This window comes from Papaver somniferum, chromosome 1 (assembly GCF_003573695.1).
Source record: "Papaver somniferum cultivar HN1 chromosome 1, ASM357369v1, whole genome shotgun sequence".
Lineage (NCBI taxonomy): Eukaryota > Viridiplantae > Streptophyta > Magnoliopsida > Ranunculales > Papaveraceae > Papaver > Papaver somniferum.
In genome coordinates this window covers 27,078,399-27,092,197 of record NC_039358.1, presented here as the reverse complement: position 1 = coordinate 27,092,197, position 13,799 = coordinate 27,078,399, and the positions used below count along the sequence as shown (strand labels likewise).

Below are 13,799 nucleotides of genomic sequence, written 5' to 3'. Positions count from 1 at the left end.
TCTCGGTTAATTGCTCTCTAGGTGGTTGTAGATTATTTGGTGCATTAAGTGTGATGTTGATTGATTCCAACTTTTTAGCATCCTTTTCGGTAGTACCTTGTTGCTTTTCGAAGTAGGCTGCAATAAATGCTAGATCTTTATTTATTTTTTGTTGATTTATTTCATCTCAACAATCACATACTTTATAGTCTTTGTAAGGACAGCGACGCAGTCTTTTGTTTGTGTTGATTTGGAATGAGGGCCAAATGCATCCGAATTATTTCCATTTGACATGTCCTCAGATTGAAAAAGATCGGTGGATTTAATACCTGTTTGTGCGAATTTAGAATAAGTGCGGCATGAAATAATATGCCTTCGAGATCCGAACCGAGAAAAAAGCGTACGACAAAATTGTAGCCATGTTAATTCTCCTAGTTTGTGTATTTTTCTTTGATACCAATGAGTTGCATCACCACTGAGATTAACAACAACCAAGGAGACTTTGTCGGCATCAGCGATATCATGAAAACTAAAGTATTGATCAGCCTCAAAAATCCATCTTTCAGAATCATCTTCGTCGTATATTGATACAGGTGTATCTTTCCTCTTTTGGGAACTTAGCAATCCTCAAGTTATATTGAGGATAAACTTCTACTTTGGGAAGGAATACTGATTTTTAGGCAGTGTTCTTAGATAAGGAAATATTCCTAAACAAGGCAACATTCCTAGATAAGGCAATATACCTAGAAAGAAATATTTCCTAGACAAGGTAATATTTCTAAATATGGAAATATATACTTAGAAAAGGAATTATTCCTAGATAAGGAATATTCCTAGACAAGGTAATATTTCTAGATAAGTAAATATACCTGGAAAATGAATTATTCCTAGATAAGGAAAATAGATTCCTAGATGGTCTGGGAAACCATTAAAGTTATAAATAGAGATGTTTAGCTCATAGCTAAGACATCTAGATAGTGTGGTTTGTGATACAGACACACCTAGAGGGGAGGTTTGTGAGACAAATCACTCTGAGAGAAGTTTGTGAGGCAATTAATTTTTGTAAAAGCAAACTTAAAAAATATTTTCACGTTATTCACCTAGAGAGATTGTGAGCGTAACAAAGAGATAATTGTAATAGTTTTCTTATTCATAATCTAAAGAAGATATTTTCTTCGAATCTGGTTTCTAGTGTGTTATGTTTTCTAGTTTTCGTCTATTATTATTCTGAATTCCGCCTCTATAATAATAGTCACCAACATAGATCAATACGTATCATATATTGGAACTTCAAAATTTCAGGAGTTTATCGCGGCTCAAGAACAATAAATGCAATTACGGTGATAATCCTTTGAGAAGGTTCAAGCTCAATCAAAGGTACAGTAGTCACACTCGTCATTGTCAAAATCCAAGAGGATATATAAATAAATGCAACGAATAACTTTGAGTTTCTAAAAATTATCGGAGCACCTAAACTTCCACTGGAAGGAATGATTAATAATTATTGACGGTAAGCTAACAGAAGCCAAAAGCTTAAATAGCACTAACGCAGATGTTTTTAATGGGTTAAAATACTAAGATGACTGTAAGAACAAAGACTTAATTAACTTGGCAAATATACTCACTCACACGACCGATAAGATGAAACCCTTATTTTGATATAATCGATAAGAACAAATCCAACAGACGAGTTTTTTTTGTTTTCGTCACGATAGTAATAGTTGATCCACCTTGATACTTCTGCGAGTCCACGTTTTTTTTGGCTAACAGTGATGGTGATAGAGCAACAGAAGATGATAAAAAAAAATTAGGTAGGAAGTGTGGTCTCAGATCGAATGCTCTGATACCAAATGTTGGGATCCAACACCGAACTAGAGGGATCCTAGTACTAAAGATAAACAATACTAAATATAGATAAATTGATCGTTTGATTGGCGATCAACCACCTAAATCCTTTGAATTGGGGATTAGCCACCAAGTTCAGACAAGCTTAATAATATTGATTGTATTGATTGAATAATAAACCCTATAACAAACTATAAAATATATGGAGAACATAACTTGAGTCCTACGCAAATAGTAAATAAGGAAACATATAATTATTGCTAAAATAACTAGATTCTCCTAATTGGTGTTGGTGTCCCAACATCCCCAACCCCTTGAGACACAACTTGTCCTCTTGTTGGACCATAAGACTAAGCTAAAACATATCTAACCTAAAAATAGAATTGGTGTCCCCGCATTATCAGCCTCTTGAAACGCAACTTGTCCTTAAGTTGTATCGTACTTTTATCGCTCCCTAAAAATTGACCAAGGTGGGTTCCATAATTTAATTTCATATGACTCGTTCAATAGTCTGCATTTTGGTGGTTGTAACAATTAATATATGCGTATCCACGTGAAATGAAAGGTAACTCTTTAATAATGATATCATCTTCTTCGTGCATAGAAACTGTAGACAACCCTTTATGTCTCTCGGATGTATTGTCGGTAGTACTCTCACAATTTACTGATGGATTAGAAACTACTGAATCACTAGGGGTTCCCTTACGTAAGGAAGCACTCACTATAATGTCACCTGCAGTAGAATTTATATGTATCACCTTGTTAGTATTGGATGTGGCATTGCTGCAAACGGCGCTAACATTTTCTGAAAGTAGTGTAACTTCCAAAGTAGGAAGTTTAGCATTCAGTGGATGGATGTGTGGTACGTTGATGCAAGTTTAGTTCAGGTTGCTGGTCATAGTCACCAACCACCAGCTCTGATACCAGATGTTAGGATCCGACACCAAACTAGAGGGATCCTGATATTAAAGATAGATAAATTGATCGTTTGATTGGCGATCAACCACCTAAATCCTTTGAATTGAGGATTAGCCACCAACTAAGCAAAGCTTAATAAAATTGATTGTATTCATTGAATAATAAACCCCAGAACAAACTATAAATATATAAAGAACATGACTTGAGTCCTAAGCAAATGCTAAATAGGGAAACATATAATTATTGCTAAAATAACTAGATTCTCCTAATTGGTGTTGTTATCCTAACATCCCCAACCCATTGAGACACAATTTGTCCTCAAATTGGATCATAAGGCTAAATCTTATGGTGTTAGTTTTGCTTCTAGATTAGACAAAAGGCGTTGCCTATTCTTCTCTTCTACTTCTCTCTCCAGATATATCTCGAATGCTAACTAGTAGCCAGATAATTGCGCTGTTTCATTCAGCGCAACCAAAATTCTACTTTTCGCGGAATGGTTTAGTGAGATTGTTTTATTTTTTGATCCGACGACTGAGATGGCTGCACTGTTCCATTCAGCGTGACCAAATTTTACTTTTCACGGAATTATTCAGCGCATATAAATATTAGATTGAAATGACCATAAAACTTGGGTGAATATTCTACGAGAGAAATTAGATGACCATGAGACCAAGCTAAAACATCAATAACCATAGTTAAAATATATCTTAGCCTACAAATAGAATTGGTGACCCGACATATTTTTATTTGAAAATTAGCGTTATCAGGTCCTTTGGTTTCCAGAGAGCAGAGAACAGAGATAATATAAAACAGCGCTCCATCTTTTATCCTCCAATCTCTACTCTCTTTTCTGCTAAAATGGCTAAATTGGCTTCACACCATCTAATTCCATCTCTAGGGTTTCCTCTGAGGAGATCATCCTTTTGTACCCAATGGAGAAATCCCAAAGGAGAAAGTATCAACAGTTTTTCTGTACTTATTAAGCGATTTTCTTCGTCACCTAAAGTCAGTATGAGCTTGAAAGCTGGTATTGTTGGACTTCCTAATGTCGGAAAATCCACTCTTTTTAACGCTGTTGTAAGTTTCTACTTCTCACTATCACTCTATCTCTTCTTATTCAAAAGGCTTGGAACTAGTGCAGCAGTGATTCTATTAATCAAGATTTAGAATCCGAGATAAGAATAGGGACATGTTTCTTGATGGCGAAAGAAAAAATAATGCCATTTATATGTTCATCATGTTGAAGTTATTTTCTACAAAAGATGCATACGATGTATTTGACAAATTGAATCTGGTCCATGTTTTAGCTTATAATTAAGTATGTTTTTCATCTTAAGAGCAAGTCTTATTTTGGTGGAATCCTGGCTATTCCCAGCTTGGAAAAAGTAGGGAACGTCAAGTGGACACTTATTCTATTTTGTGATCAATGTGGTAACATAAGCTAACACCCTTCGAACACCCTATAAGCAGTGCAGTAAAATGAGAGGGGAATTAGAATGGACACCTGTTGTATAAGATAAATATATCTTTCTATACGAGAGGTGGAATTTATCCATTTTTAATTTTGTCCGGAGAGGTAGTTAAGCTTCTTAGTTCTTTTCTCCCTAGAATATTACAGCAGCTTCAGAATTGGTGGAGAGTGTGGCAAAAGCAGGATGAAACTTACTGTCATTTTTTTAACCGTTATAATGCTTTTTACTCCCTTGGAATTTTGGACCTTTTTGTTGCTCTACTGAGTTCCATATATTTGCAACCAAACAACTAAACAGGGTTTGGATGTTTGCAAATACATAAAACTAAGTATACGGTTTGAATGTTTAGGTTATGTGTCTCAAAGCTTTTTGATATGTTCTCAGTTGTTCCAAGTATATCATGTTATGATTACATAATGCAGATAATTGCTTCTTTAACTTAATGCTATCTTAGCTTATTCCATTTGAATATTATAAGCTCGTCAGCTTGCAATCTGCATGTACTTTCTTTCTTCATAATGTTCATATCAGGTATCGATAATAGCTTCTGATACTCTCAGGTTGAGAATGGGAAAGCCCAAGCTGCCAATTTTCCTTTCTGTACAATAGAGCCGAATGTTGGGATTGTTGCAGTCCCAGATCCACGTCTCAATGTGCTTTCAGAACTTAACAAGTCTCAGCGTGCAGTCCCAGCATCAATAGAATTTGTAGATATTGCTGGGCTTGTCAAAGGAGCCAGTCAAGGGGAGGTGATAATTTGTGATATGTCCTCGATGAGCTCTATATACGTTTTGTTTGTTGATGTACTGAAATTTTACAGCTGTAGTTTCCTTGTCCATTTTATAATCTTATACATTGGACTAACCATAGTCTTTTTTATTCATAGGGTTTAGGAAATAAATTCTTGTCACATATTCGTCAGGTGGATGCCATACTTCAGGTTCGTGTTTCTCTTTTCTGTTGCTGTAATCCTCCAGGTGTCCCTTCTGGTTTTACTTCTCTTTGGTGTCAAGTTTCAATAATTTGCAGTTCATCACCTTCTGATGAATTTTTCTTGTCAATTTCCTTCCCGGTGATTGGTTATTGTAATGAGAACGAAGCTACAGTCAGCGAGATATGAAAAGGTAGTTGTTAAATATGCTTAAACATGTAGCACTGTTGATGCATTTGAATAATAAAAAGAAGTTACACTGTTGATGCATGATCAACTGCGTCCTAGTTTTGCTATATAATTTAGATAAAAAATAAGAGTATTAGTTAACACAGCCCTGAGTTTCCAACAGTTCTGTACCAGAGTTGTTATTTCCTAAAACTTATAAAGTTGGGAAAAGTTTCTTTTTCTTTGATATACTAGTTTGGAAAGATCTCTAGTCAATAAATGGCGTGCTAGTTGGTACATTTGAAGAATGAAGTGAATTCTCTAGAAAAAGAATTCAGAGAGGAAATAGATTTGATTTCTACTAGTCAAGAATTCAGAGAGGGAATAGGATGAAGGGAGATGCAAAACCTTAGGTAAAGTAACTCTGTAAGGTAAAGCTGTAAACATCGATTAGCTAGAGAGATGCAACACCTAAGGGTATTAACCTTTAAGGTAAAGCTGTAGAGTCATATCATTTTTATTGGAATAACATTTATGTTCTTATTCAGCGATCTTTTAGTTATGTAGCAGCAGGCCAAGGTAATAGTTGTTATGAGAACTACAAAACTGATTGGCACTCTAAGGACGGATGCTGGAAATTGCATCCAGAGTTGAAACCATAAGCCGGAAACGGACTACCACAAACATCTGCGGGAAGAAGAAGACGAGGTAATTGAAGGGTCATCAAAACCAAATGGGAAGTTGGCATCTGCAGAGAAAGAAGAGAGAGTTTCCCTTGCTCAGACCACTCTAATACCCAAATCTACCAAAAAAGAATTATTATTGGTGTGACACTTTTGAGGAACCATAAGTCTTCTGATGGGACAGGGCTGATCCATTTTCAGGTGTGGAACCGACAAAAAAAACCCAATACCTAGGCTTACTACGTACAAGCACTCTGGGTTTAGAATACTATTTCTAAGGGAAAACCTGATTCACTGAAACTTAAGGGATGAGTTACTATCTCTTAAATTAACAACATAGAAAGAGCTCTAGTCTACAAATCGTGTGTTAGTTGGTACACATAGAAGAGGGGAGATTTCTGCTAGAAAAAGAATTTAGAGAGGGAAAAGAAGGAAATAGATATCACTTTTTTTCCTTTTCTGTATTCTGTTTTAAGAATTTTGCCAGGGATGTTTGGATCCAACATCTCTACACAGCCATTATTGAACTAGAATTAAAATCTCGTATAGTTCCTAAGCAAATCATGATTGGCTAGTGTTTTAGGTAGATCATCTTGAACATGGACAAGGTCAATCACCAAATGGCAGAACCACTTTGACTTATTCGGACTATTGTTTGCAGTCTGTCACCTTGCACCAGTTCTGTGTAGAATAAGTTCATAGTTTCATGAGAATGGTCAATGGTGTACATGATGTGTATGTTGTCTATGTTTTCACAATTGGTCTTTACGGCCGAGGCTTTTGGCTTCAGTGCTGGGAAAGACAGAACTGGCAAACCTTCAAGAAGTGGGGTATGGTTTGTCCTATATGGCAAGCAAAAATTTTCTTTTTCCTCCTAAATGTTAACTAAAGAAAATTCCTAACCTTGGATGTACAGCCAGAACTGCAAAAGAAAAAAAATGAAAAAGGTACAGAAAAAACAGAATTCTTATGTATCACTATTGTATTCACTTGAAGTAGCCCCAGCAAAAAACATTTCACATATTACCTGAGAAAGTAAATAAAGTACTTAGAGAGAGACAACTTGCAGTCAAATCGCAGTTAAATACTCTTCTAAATCCTGCTAGAAACTGTGCAAAATGTAGTGTGATGCTTCCGTTTAAGAGCTTCACAGGTCTGCTTGTTGAAATAGATGTTTAATGTTTCAGGTTGTTCGCTGTTTTGAAGATAATGATGTAATTCATGTGAATGGAAAAGTCGACCCCAAGTCCGACATTGATGTAATCAACCTTGAGCTGGCTTTCTCAGATCTCGACCAGGTATGCAATTACTTGCATCATTAAGTTTGGTTGTTAACGATCTGGTAACAAAAACAATTCTCCTAGTACGTAATGCATAAAAGAACATTGTATCCATGCATGGTAAGAGCACCGCGTATGAATTCTATCTAAGGGATTATTCCTGCAGTTTCCTCTCAACTCTATTTTCGTAACATCATTCATCGTCTTTGAAGTTCTATATCCTGTTCATTTTTTAATACTCTAGCTGTTTATGGATGCCTAAGCAAGGTAATAGAAGGATAAGTTGATCTAATTGGACCAAGTTGTATTTCTTACAAGAAATGCAGATTGACAAGAGAATCGATAAACTGAAGAAAGGAAAAGTGAAGGATTCACAATCAAAAGTGAAGGTAAGTGGTTTATTTATTATCTTAGCTAACACGACTTTCTTCATCCCAATGTTTAATGTTGTTGGATGCATGCTCGGTGCTCCTTATACACGAAAATATTTAATCCTTCTGATATGTTGCAATTTTGCTGAATATACATCAGGAAGAAGCAGAAAAGTCTGCTTTGGAAAGAATTCAACAAGAACTCTTGGATGGAAAACCAGCACGATCAGTAACACTGACAGATTATGAGAGAGAATCTATAGATCATCTTTGTTTACTCACAATGAAACCTGTTATATACGTTGCAAATGTAACAGAATCGGATCTTGCCGACCCTGAAAGTAATCCTTATGTCAAAGATGTGATGAACCTTGCGTCTCAGTTGCAGTCTGGAATAGTATCAGTATCAGCACAGGTATGCTGTTTGTAAGATGTTTCGGAAGTTATTTGATCTTTCTTCATTATGGAGGTTCTTCCAATGGCTGATTCTGAATATTTTCTAGTCAAACATCATTTATATAATTTTCTGTTTTGCCATTATATTTTACTGCAGTAGGTTGTTCCTAGTAATCATATTGCTTATGATACTTAACATATCAAAGATACACATTTGTAACGTTTTAGGTCGAGTCCGAGCTTACTGAACTTCCATCTGAAGAAAGAACTGAATTTTTGAATTCTCTTGGTGTCAACGAAAGTGGCCTTGGAAATCTTATCAGAGCAACATATAGTCTCTTGGGATTGCGTACTTACTTTACATCTGGGGAGAAGGTGCAGTTGCTTAAACCATGTCATATTCTTCTAAAGGCTAGTATTTCATTTTTGACAGTCTATGTAATTGTTCCCTTTGGCATTGCAGGAAACAAAAGCATGGACCATACTTGCAGGTTAGCTCTTTCTTTACCTCATATTTTCTTGAGTGTATATTTCAAAACTCTGCATAGAGTTTTTCTTTACCAGATAATTGCTGCTTAAAAGTCATTCCAATACAGTTATGAACTGGGTAACTGAATGTTAAAGTTTTTTAGAACCGTTGATATTAAATAAGACGTTTCTTCGATCTATTATATAATATATGATGTTCATTTGTAAAACCTGCATTTCCTTTTAAAGGTCTCATGTAAATATTAAGGCTGTCAACCAATGCAATGCTTTATACTTTGTGATAATTAGGAACGACTGCACCACAAGCTGCGGGAGTTATACATTCGGACTTCGAGAAAGGCTTCATCAGAGCTGAGACGGTATGATTCAACAAATTTAGTTTATTAACATCTATGAAAAGTCTTTTAATCTTCATTTAAATTTTATCAGTTGTCTCATTTTCATTATAGATAAATAGTTTTCGTAATTGATCATGAGCTCATAATCAATTATCGTACAGGCCTGGTTATCTTTATGGAAAACATTTATAATACTAATGAGATAAAAGAAGTATGAAAACACATCACGAAGGTTTAAGCATTCTTGTAGTGTGTTAAAACAATTAGTGTCCTTGGCAAGACACTCAAAAAGCAACGTAAGGGTATGATTTGCTTTAAATCTCCATAAAAGTGATCATTACTTAAACCAGCAGTGTAACTCCTGTCGGTAACCTAAGTGTTTGTCATTTCGACTGAAAATTTGTACCTCCCTACAGCATAATTATAGTGTCAGAAGATTCTAGTAAAACCAATTAGTAGAACTTGTATTCTCACACTTACATTATATTAGGGGGAGGGTTGTGCGCAAGACGCACATGCGAAAAAACAATGTCCTTTATGCTGGGTGATTTTTTCAAAACACCAATAAGATTAATGTTGCAGCTAATTTTGTGAAGCCATGTTACACCGGATTATTCTAGCTCGGTCGACTGTGCAACCTCAATGTGCATCAAATCCGATGGTCTGACTTGTAAGCAAAAACTATTTGTTGTTTCCTTTAATCCAAGTGATAAATAACAAACCATCCAAAGGATGACAAGAATAGTACACATACCATTTTTTTCGGTGGTTCGTTGAGATATGACGGCTCAAATTTGAAATTAGAAAATCCAACGGCTGAATTTGTAAGATATTTGAGAATTGGTTAGTGTGTGAATGAGGGTGTTCCGGGTCTCAAAGGGTGGGAGTTTTTAGAATTATAGTAACAAAAATTTCTATGCAATTTTTTTGCATTTCGGGGAGTCTTTACATTTTAAAATGTTATGCATTTTAAGTTATTTAGGTACTCAGGTTTTGTTATGACACTGATGATGGTCTTGATGATATGGTCTAAACCATGGTGTCTATGGTATATACTGCTTCAGGTAGCCTATCATGATTTTGTTGCAGCTGGATCACTTGCTGCTGCAAGGGAGAAAGGATTGGTAAGTTGGTGATAAATTTTTTTTTTAGATCATATTATGATACGTGCTAGTGGCCGACTGCACAAAAATCACTCTACATCATATGACCGATGGGCAATGGCCATACCTTATATTGGACATTGGACATGAGTCTAGCTAACGATAGAAGACTGAATGCATATTAGAGTTTTCGATTCTAACTCACATCTAGCAGATATGTGTTTCCGTTGGATTATTTTTTTTTGTGGGGTGGAAATGAATTTGATTAACTTGTGTGTTTGCAGTTGAGATCTGAAGGTAAAGAGTATGTAGTTCAAGAAGGGGATGTCATGCTCTTCCGCTTTAACGTCTAACTCAAGGTCCGTTTGAACAAAGATGAGTAATTCTATTCACTTCCTGCTTTGCTGGGTGGTCATGTGCACATGGTTCAGGTAATATCTTATACATATTCAAGGCTACAGAAAATTTTGATGAATATAATGCGACCTGAAGAAGGGAATTGGTTAACTGAAATTTGGAATTACATATTCTTTTGGTTTGTAGTGAAAGGAAACTTTACACATTGCCAGGAAAAGATGAGGAAATATAATTAAATTGAATGTTATGCTTCTTATGCTTTAGTGAACAAAATAGAGTGGGAAAGAGAAAGGTTTCAGTTCCTATTGAAATTGTAGTTAAGCTCAATCTGAGTTATGCAAAGCTCGAGTGGATTCCCTCGACTCACGAGATATTATATCAAAAGTTCAACCATGTAAGTTTGTATGTCCAGCGACTGTACGGGTTTTGGATTAGACTTCGTGTCTAGTGATGTTAGGATCATAGAAGTAGAACTCAAGACACAAATAAGAGATTGGCACATTTGGTTTTATCTACATATGAACTGTTGAGTTTGACAATTTTTGTGAGAAATTTAAACAAAGTTCATCAACATGTTACATTTTTCTTTTCTTATATTAACCACTATCCCATAAGTAAGAATGAATTTTTAGGGACCATGGTTTTTTTGAGGGGACCATGGTTTTATTAGGCCACCTTCCCTATAGTGATAAGGGGTGTCCTAAAACGTTGAAATGACTAACCTACCCTTAATCTAACTTAATTTAAAACCAACCTAATAACCACCTATATATATATATATATATAACCACCATCTCCTCCCACCACCACCGCCGATTACCACCACCACCACCTCCGATTATCACCACCACCACCACCGATTACCACCACCACTACCGCCCACCACCACCACCTCCGATTATCACCACCACCACCACCGCCCACCACCACCACATCCGATTATCACCACCACCAACCACCGATTACCACCACCACCTCCTCCCACTACCACCATCACCGCCTATTTAAGAAATGTAACAACATCAATGCAATCACAATTAAGTTCTGTTACATGATAATTTTATCGAGTATAAAAGACGCCAGCCGCAGCCTGATTCTGCCATGTGACCACTCCGGAGGTATTTTCCAACAAACCTTCACTTTACTTTGATTTTGATTGCTTCAATCGAATAGAAATCATCAAAATAAGGTTTTAGTAGGAGTTACAGAGCCATGTTCGATTAGGTCGATTTTTCAAAAAACCCTAGTTTACTAACCGAACTTCTTGAAAATGAAGAACACGAAGAACAGTTCGGTTCTATTGGATTTAAAACTAAGTCACCTAACTCTCTGTTCGGTTGTTTCGCAAAAAATTTTAAAACTACAAAGTAACCGAACTCCACCCTTAGAACCGAAAAAAAAAACAAATCCAGTCTAACCGAACTGTGTTGTTGTGGCCACTATCTTGAGTTCCAAAATAACCGAACTTAGCCAATAGAGTTCGGTTTTTTCGCAAAAAATTTTAAAACTACAAAGTAACCGAACTTAGCCAATAGAGTTCGGTTGATTCGCAAAAAATACTTTTAACCGAACTCCTTGTATTAGAACAACAGAAGTCCATAAGTTCGGTTCCTTCGCAAAATAAGGATATCACCGAACTTTAGTTTACGAAAATAATGAGAAGTCCACAAGTTCGGTTCGTTCGCAAAAATGTTAAGTTTTCTTTGTAACCGAACTCTACCTTGGAAACTTCGTAACCGAACTCTACCTAATTCGCCAAGAAATAAATTTCGTAGTAACCGAACGTTTTCCTAATTGCATATATGCATATATAAGCCCAGTTCGGTTGACTCGCAAAATATGTTGAAGTTTGCGAACCAACCGAACTTCTAACACTAGGTTACTTTTAACCTGCAGTTGGGTTGGGAACTTGGTTGCGTTGAAGTTTGCGAACTAACCGAACACACAAGATGTACCCAATTAAATTGTTAAGTTCAAAGTTCGGTTACCTACCATTTTATCCTAGGTAACCGAACATTACACTGTACGACCAAAACCTCCATTAACGAGCGAGTTCGGTAACCTGCGTGTTTGGAAAACGTAACCGAACTACACTTTCAGGTGTGTTCGGTTACATGTTCTTGACATATGGTAACCGAACTGACCCAAACCTACATAAAAATTTTCATTTTTTTTGAAAGTTTGGAGCAATTCAATCAACATTATCTAAGTTTGAAGCACACCTGGGTACCCAAATACCCTTCCTCCGGTTGTGGTTGGTAAAATCCATCGTTTTTCATGTTTTCCTTCTTCATCTTCTCTAACTTTACTCTCTCAATAATTCTACTTCTTTAAAAAAAACCATCTGATTTTTTAATCTCACTAATTATCTTTAACTTAATCATCTAACTATTCATTACACTAACTATTATTAACACTAACTAATCATCATCCAAAATTAATCAGGAGTGCAATTTAGGTATTAATATAAATATCTAGATAAGGGTGACCTAGATTTACTTCTAATGTCTTTACCCAAAATAAAACCATGGTCACCAAAAAAATCATGATCCCAAAAAATTGTTCATAAGTAATATGCATGTCGTTTATAATTTTTAGCCCGCGAGTCGAAGCTTGACTATCTCAACTTATAATCAAGTTTAGTTTTTTGTAGGGGAAAATTACTTGTAGCCCAAAACAACTTTTTTTTTTTATATGAAGAACCCGCCAATAAGATTCTATCCGGCCCATAATTAAAATAGATTACAAAATAGCCTTTTACTTAAACATATTAATTTTTTCCAAATATTACGGGATATTAATCCAATCCCTTAAAAACCTCCGAGTAGTTGTTTGACTATCATCATAATCGAATCCCTTAAAAATCTCCCGAGTAGTTATTTGACTATCACCAAATCAGAAACTACTTTATGACGTCCTAATTTTTCTCCTTCAACTTCAAAAACTTGAAAAAGTTCCATCGACCAAAAACACAGGTTATATCACCACTGTTACGGGGTGAAAATTCATCTTTTCATTGAGCTTGTACTGTCGCATGTCCTCTAACTATGTTGTGCTCATTTTCTTCTTCAAGGTCTTTCCATATCAACAACCCGATTATTACCATTGATTTGAAGTCTCTTTTTTATATCAGAAACAAAAATTATCAAACACTCAAACTTGCAATCTCTAATTAATTAGTTGTTGTCACTCTTTAGATGTATTCCTTTATGTACCAGAGGTCATCAACGCAACCAAGAATTTCATGCCCGTATCATCTCTGCAAAACAGAGAAAAAAAGGCAACGATAGTTCACCAAACATTGAGGTGTAAGTTCATCCAATTGAAATGCAAAATGCTTTGTTGGGTGACCTTCCCATCGAAAAGAAAATCCGCAACAAAAATAGTTGATATAAGTTCAAAGATTAAAGTGAAAACTGAACCTTAAGAAACATATGATAATTTGATTTTTCAACTTGGAACTAAATGA

General features: G+C 35.7%; 1 protein-coding gene across 3 annotated transcripts; it reads left to right on the top strand.

Moving 5' to 3' along the window:
- Positions 1–3,458: 3,458 nt before the first annotated feature.
- LOC113281682 (ribosome-binding ATPase YchF-like) lies at positions 3,459–10,901 on the top strand. 3 transcript variants are annotated; one of them, XM_026530475.1, is made up of 13 exons: positions 3,459–3,819; positions 4,775–4,963; positions 5,101–5,154; positions 5,321–5,338; positions 7,184–7,294; positions 7,603–7,665; positions 7,808–8,062; positions 8,272–8,418; positions 8,507–8,534; positions 8,821–8,891; positions 9,935–9,994; positions 10,258–10,404; positions 10,517–10,901. In XM_026530475.1, exons 1-12 carry the CDS (start codon positions 3,601–3,603, stop codon positions 10,324–10,326), a joined length of 1,284 nt encoding a protein of 427 aa, XP_026386260.1. In that variant the 5' UTR covers positions 3,459–3,600; the 3' UTR covers positions 10,327–10,404; positions 10,517–10,901. The 3 variants fall into 3 exon arrangements, with proteins under 3 accessions (XP_026386260.1, XP_026386274.1, XP_026386269.1); XM_026530489.1 differs by lacking the exon at positions 5,321–5,338; XM_026530484.1 differs by having other exon boundaries at positions 10,258–10,901.
- The last annotated feature ends 2,898 nt before the right edge of the window (positions 10,902–13,799 follow it).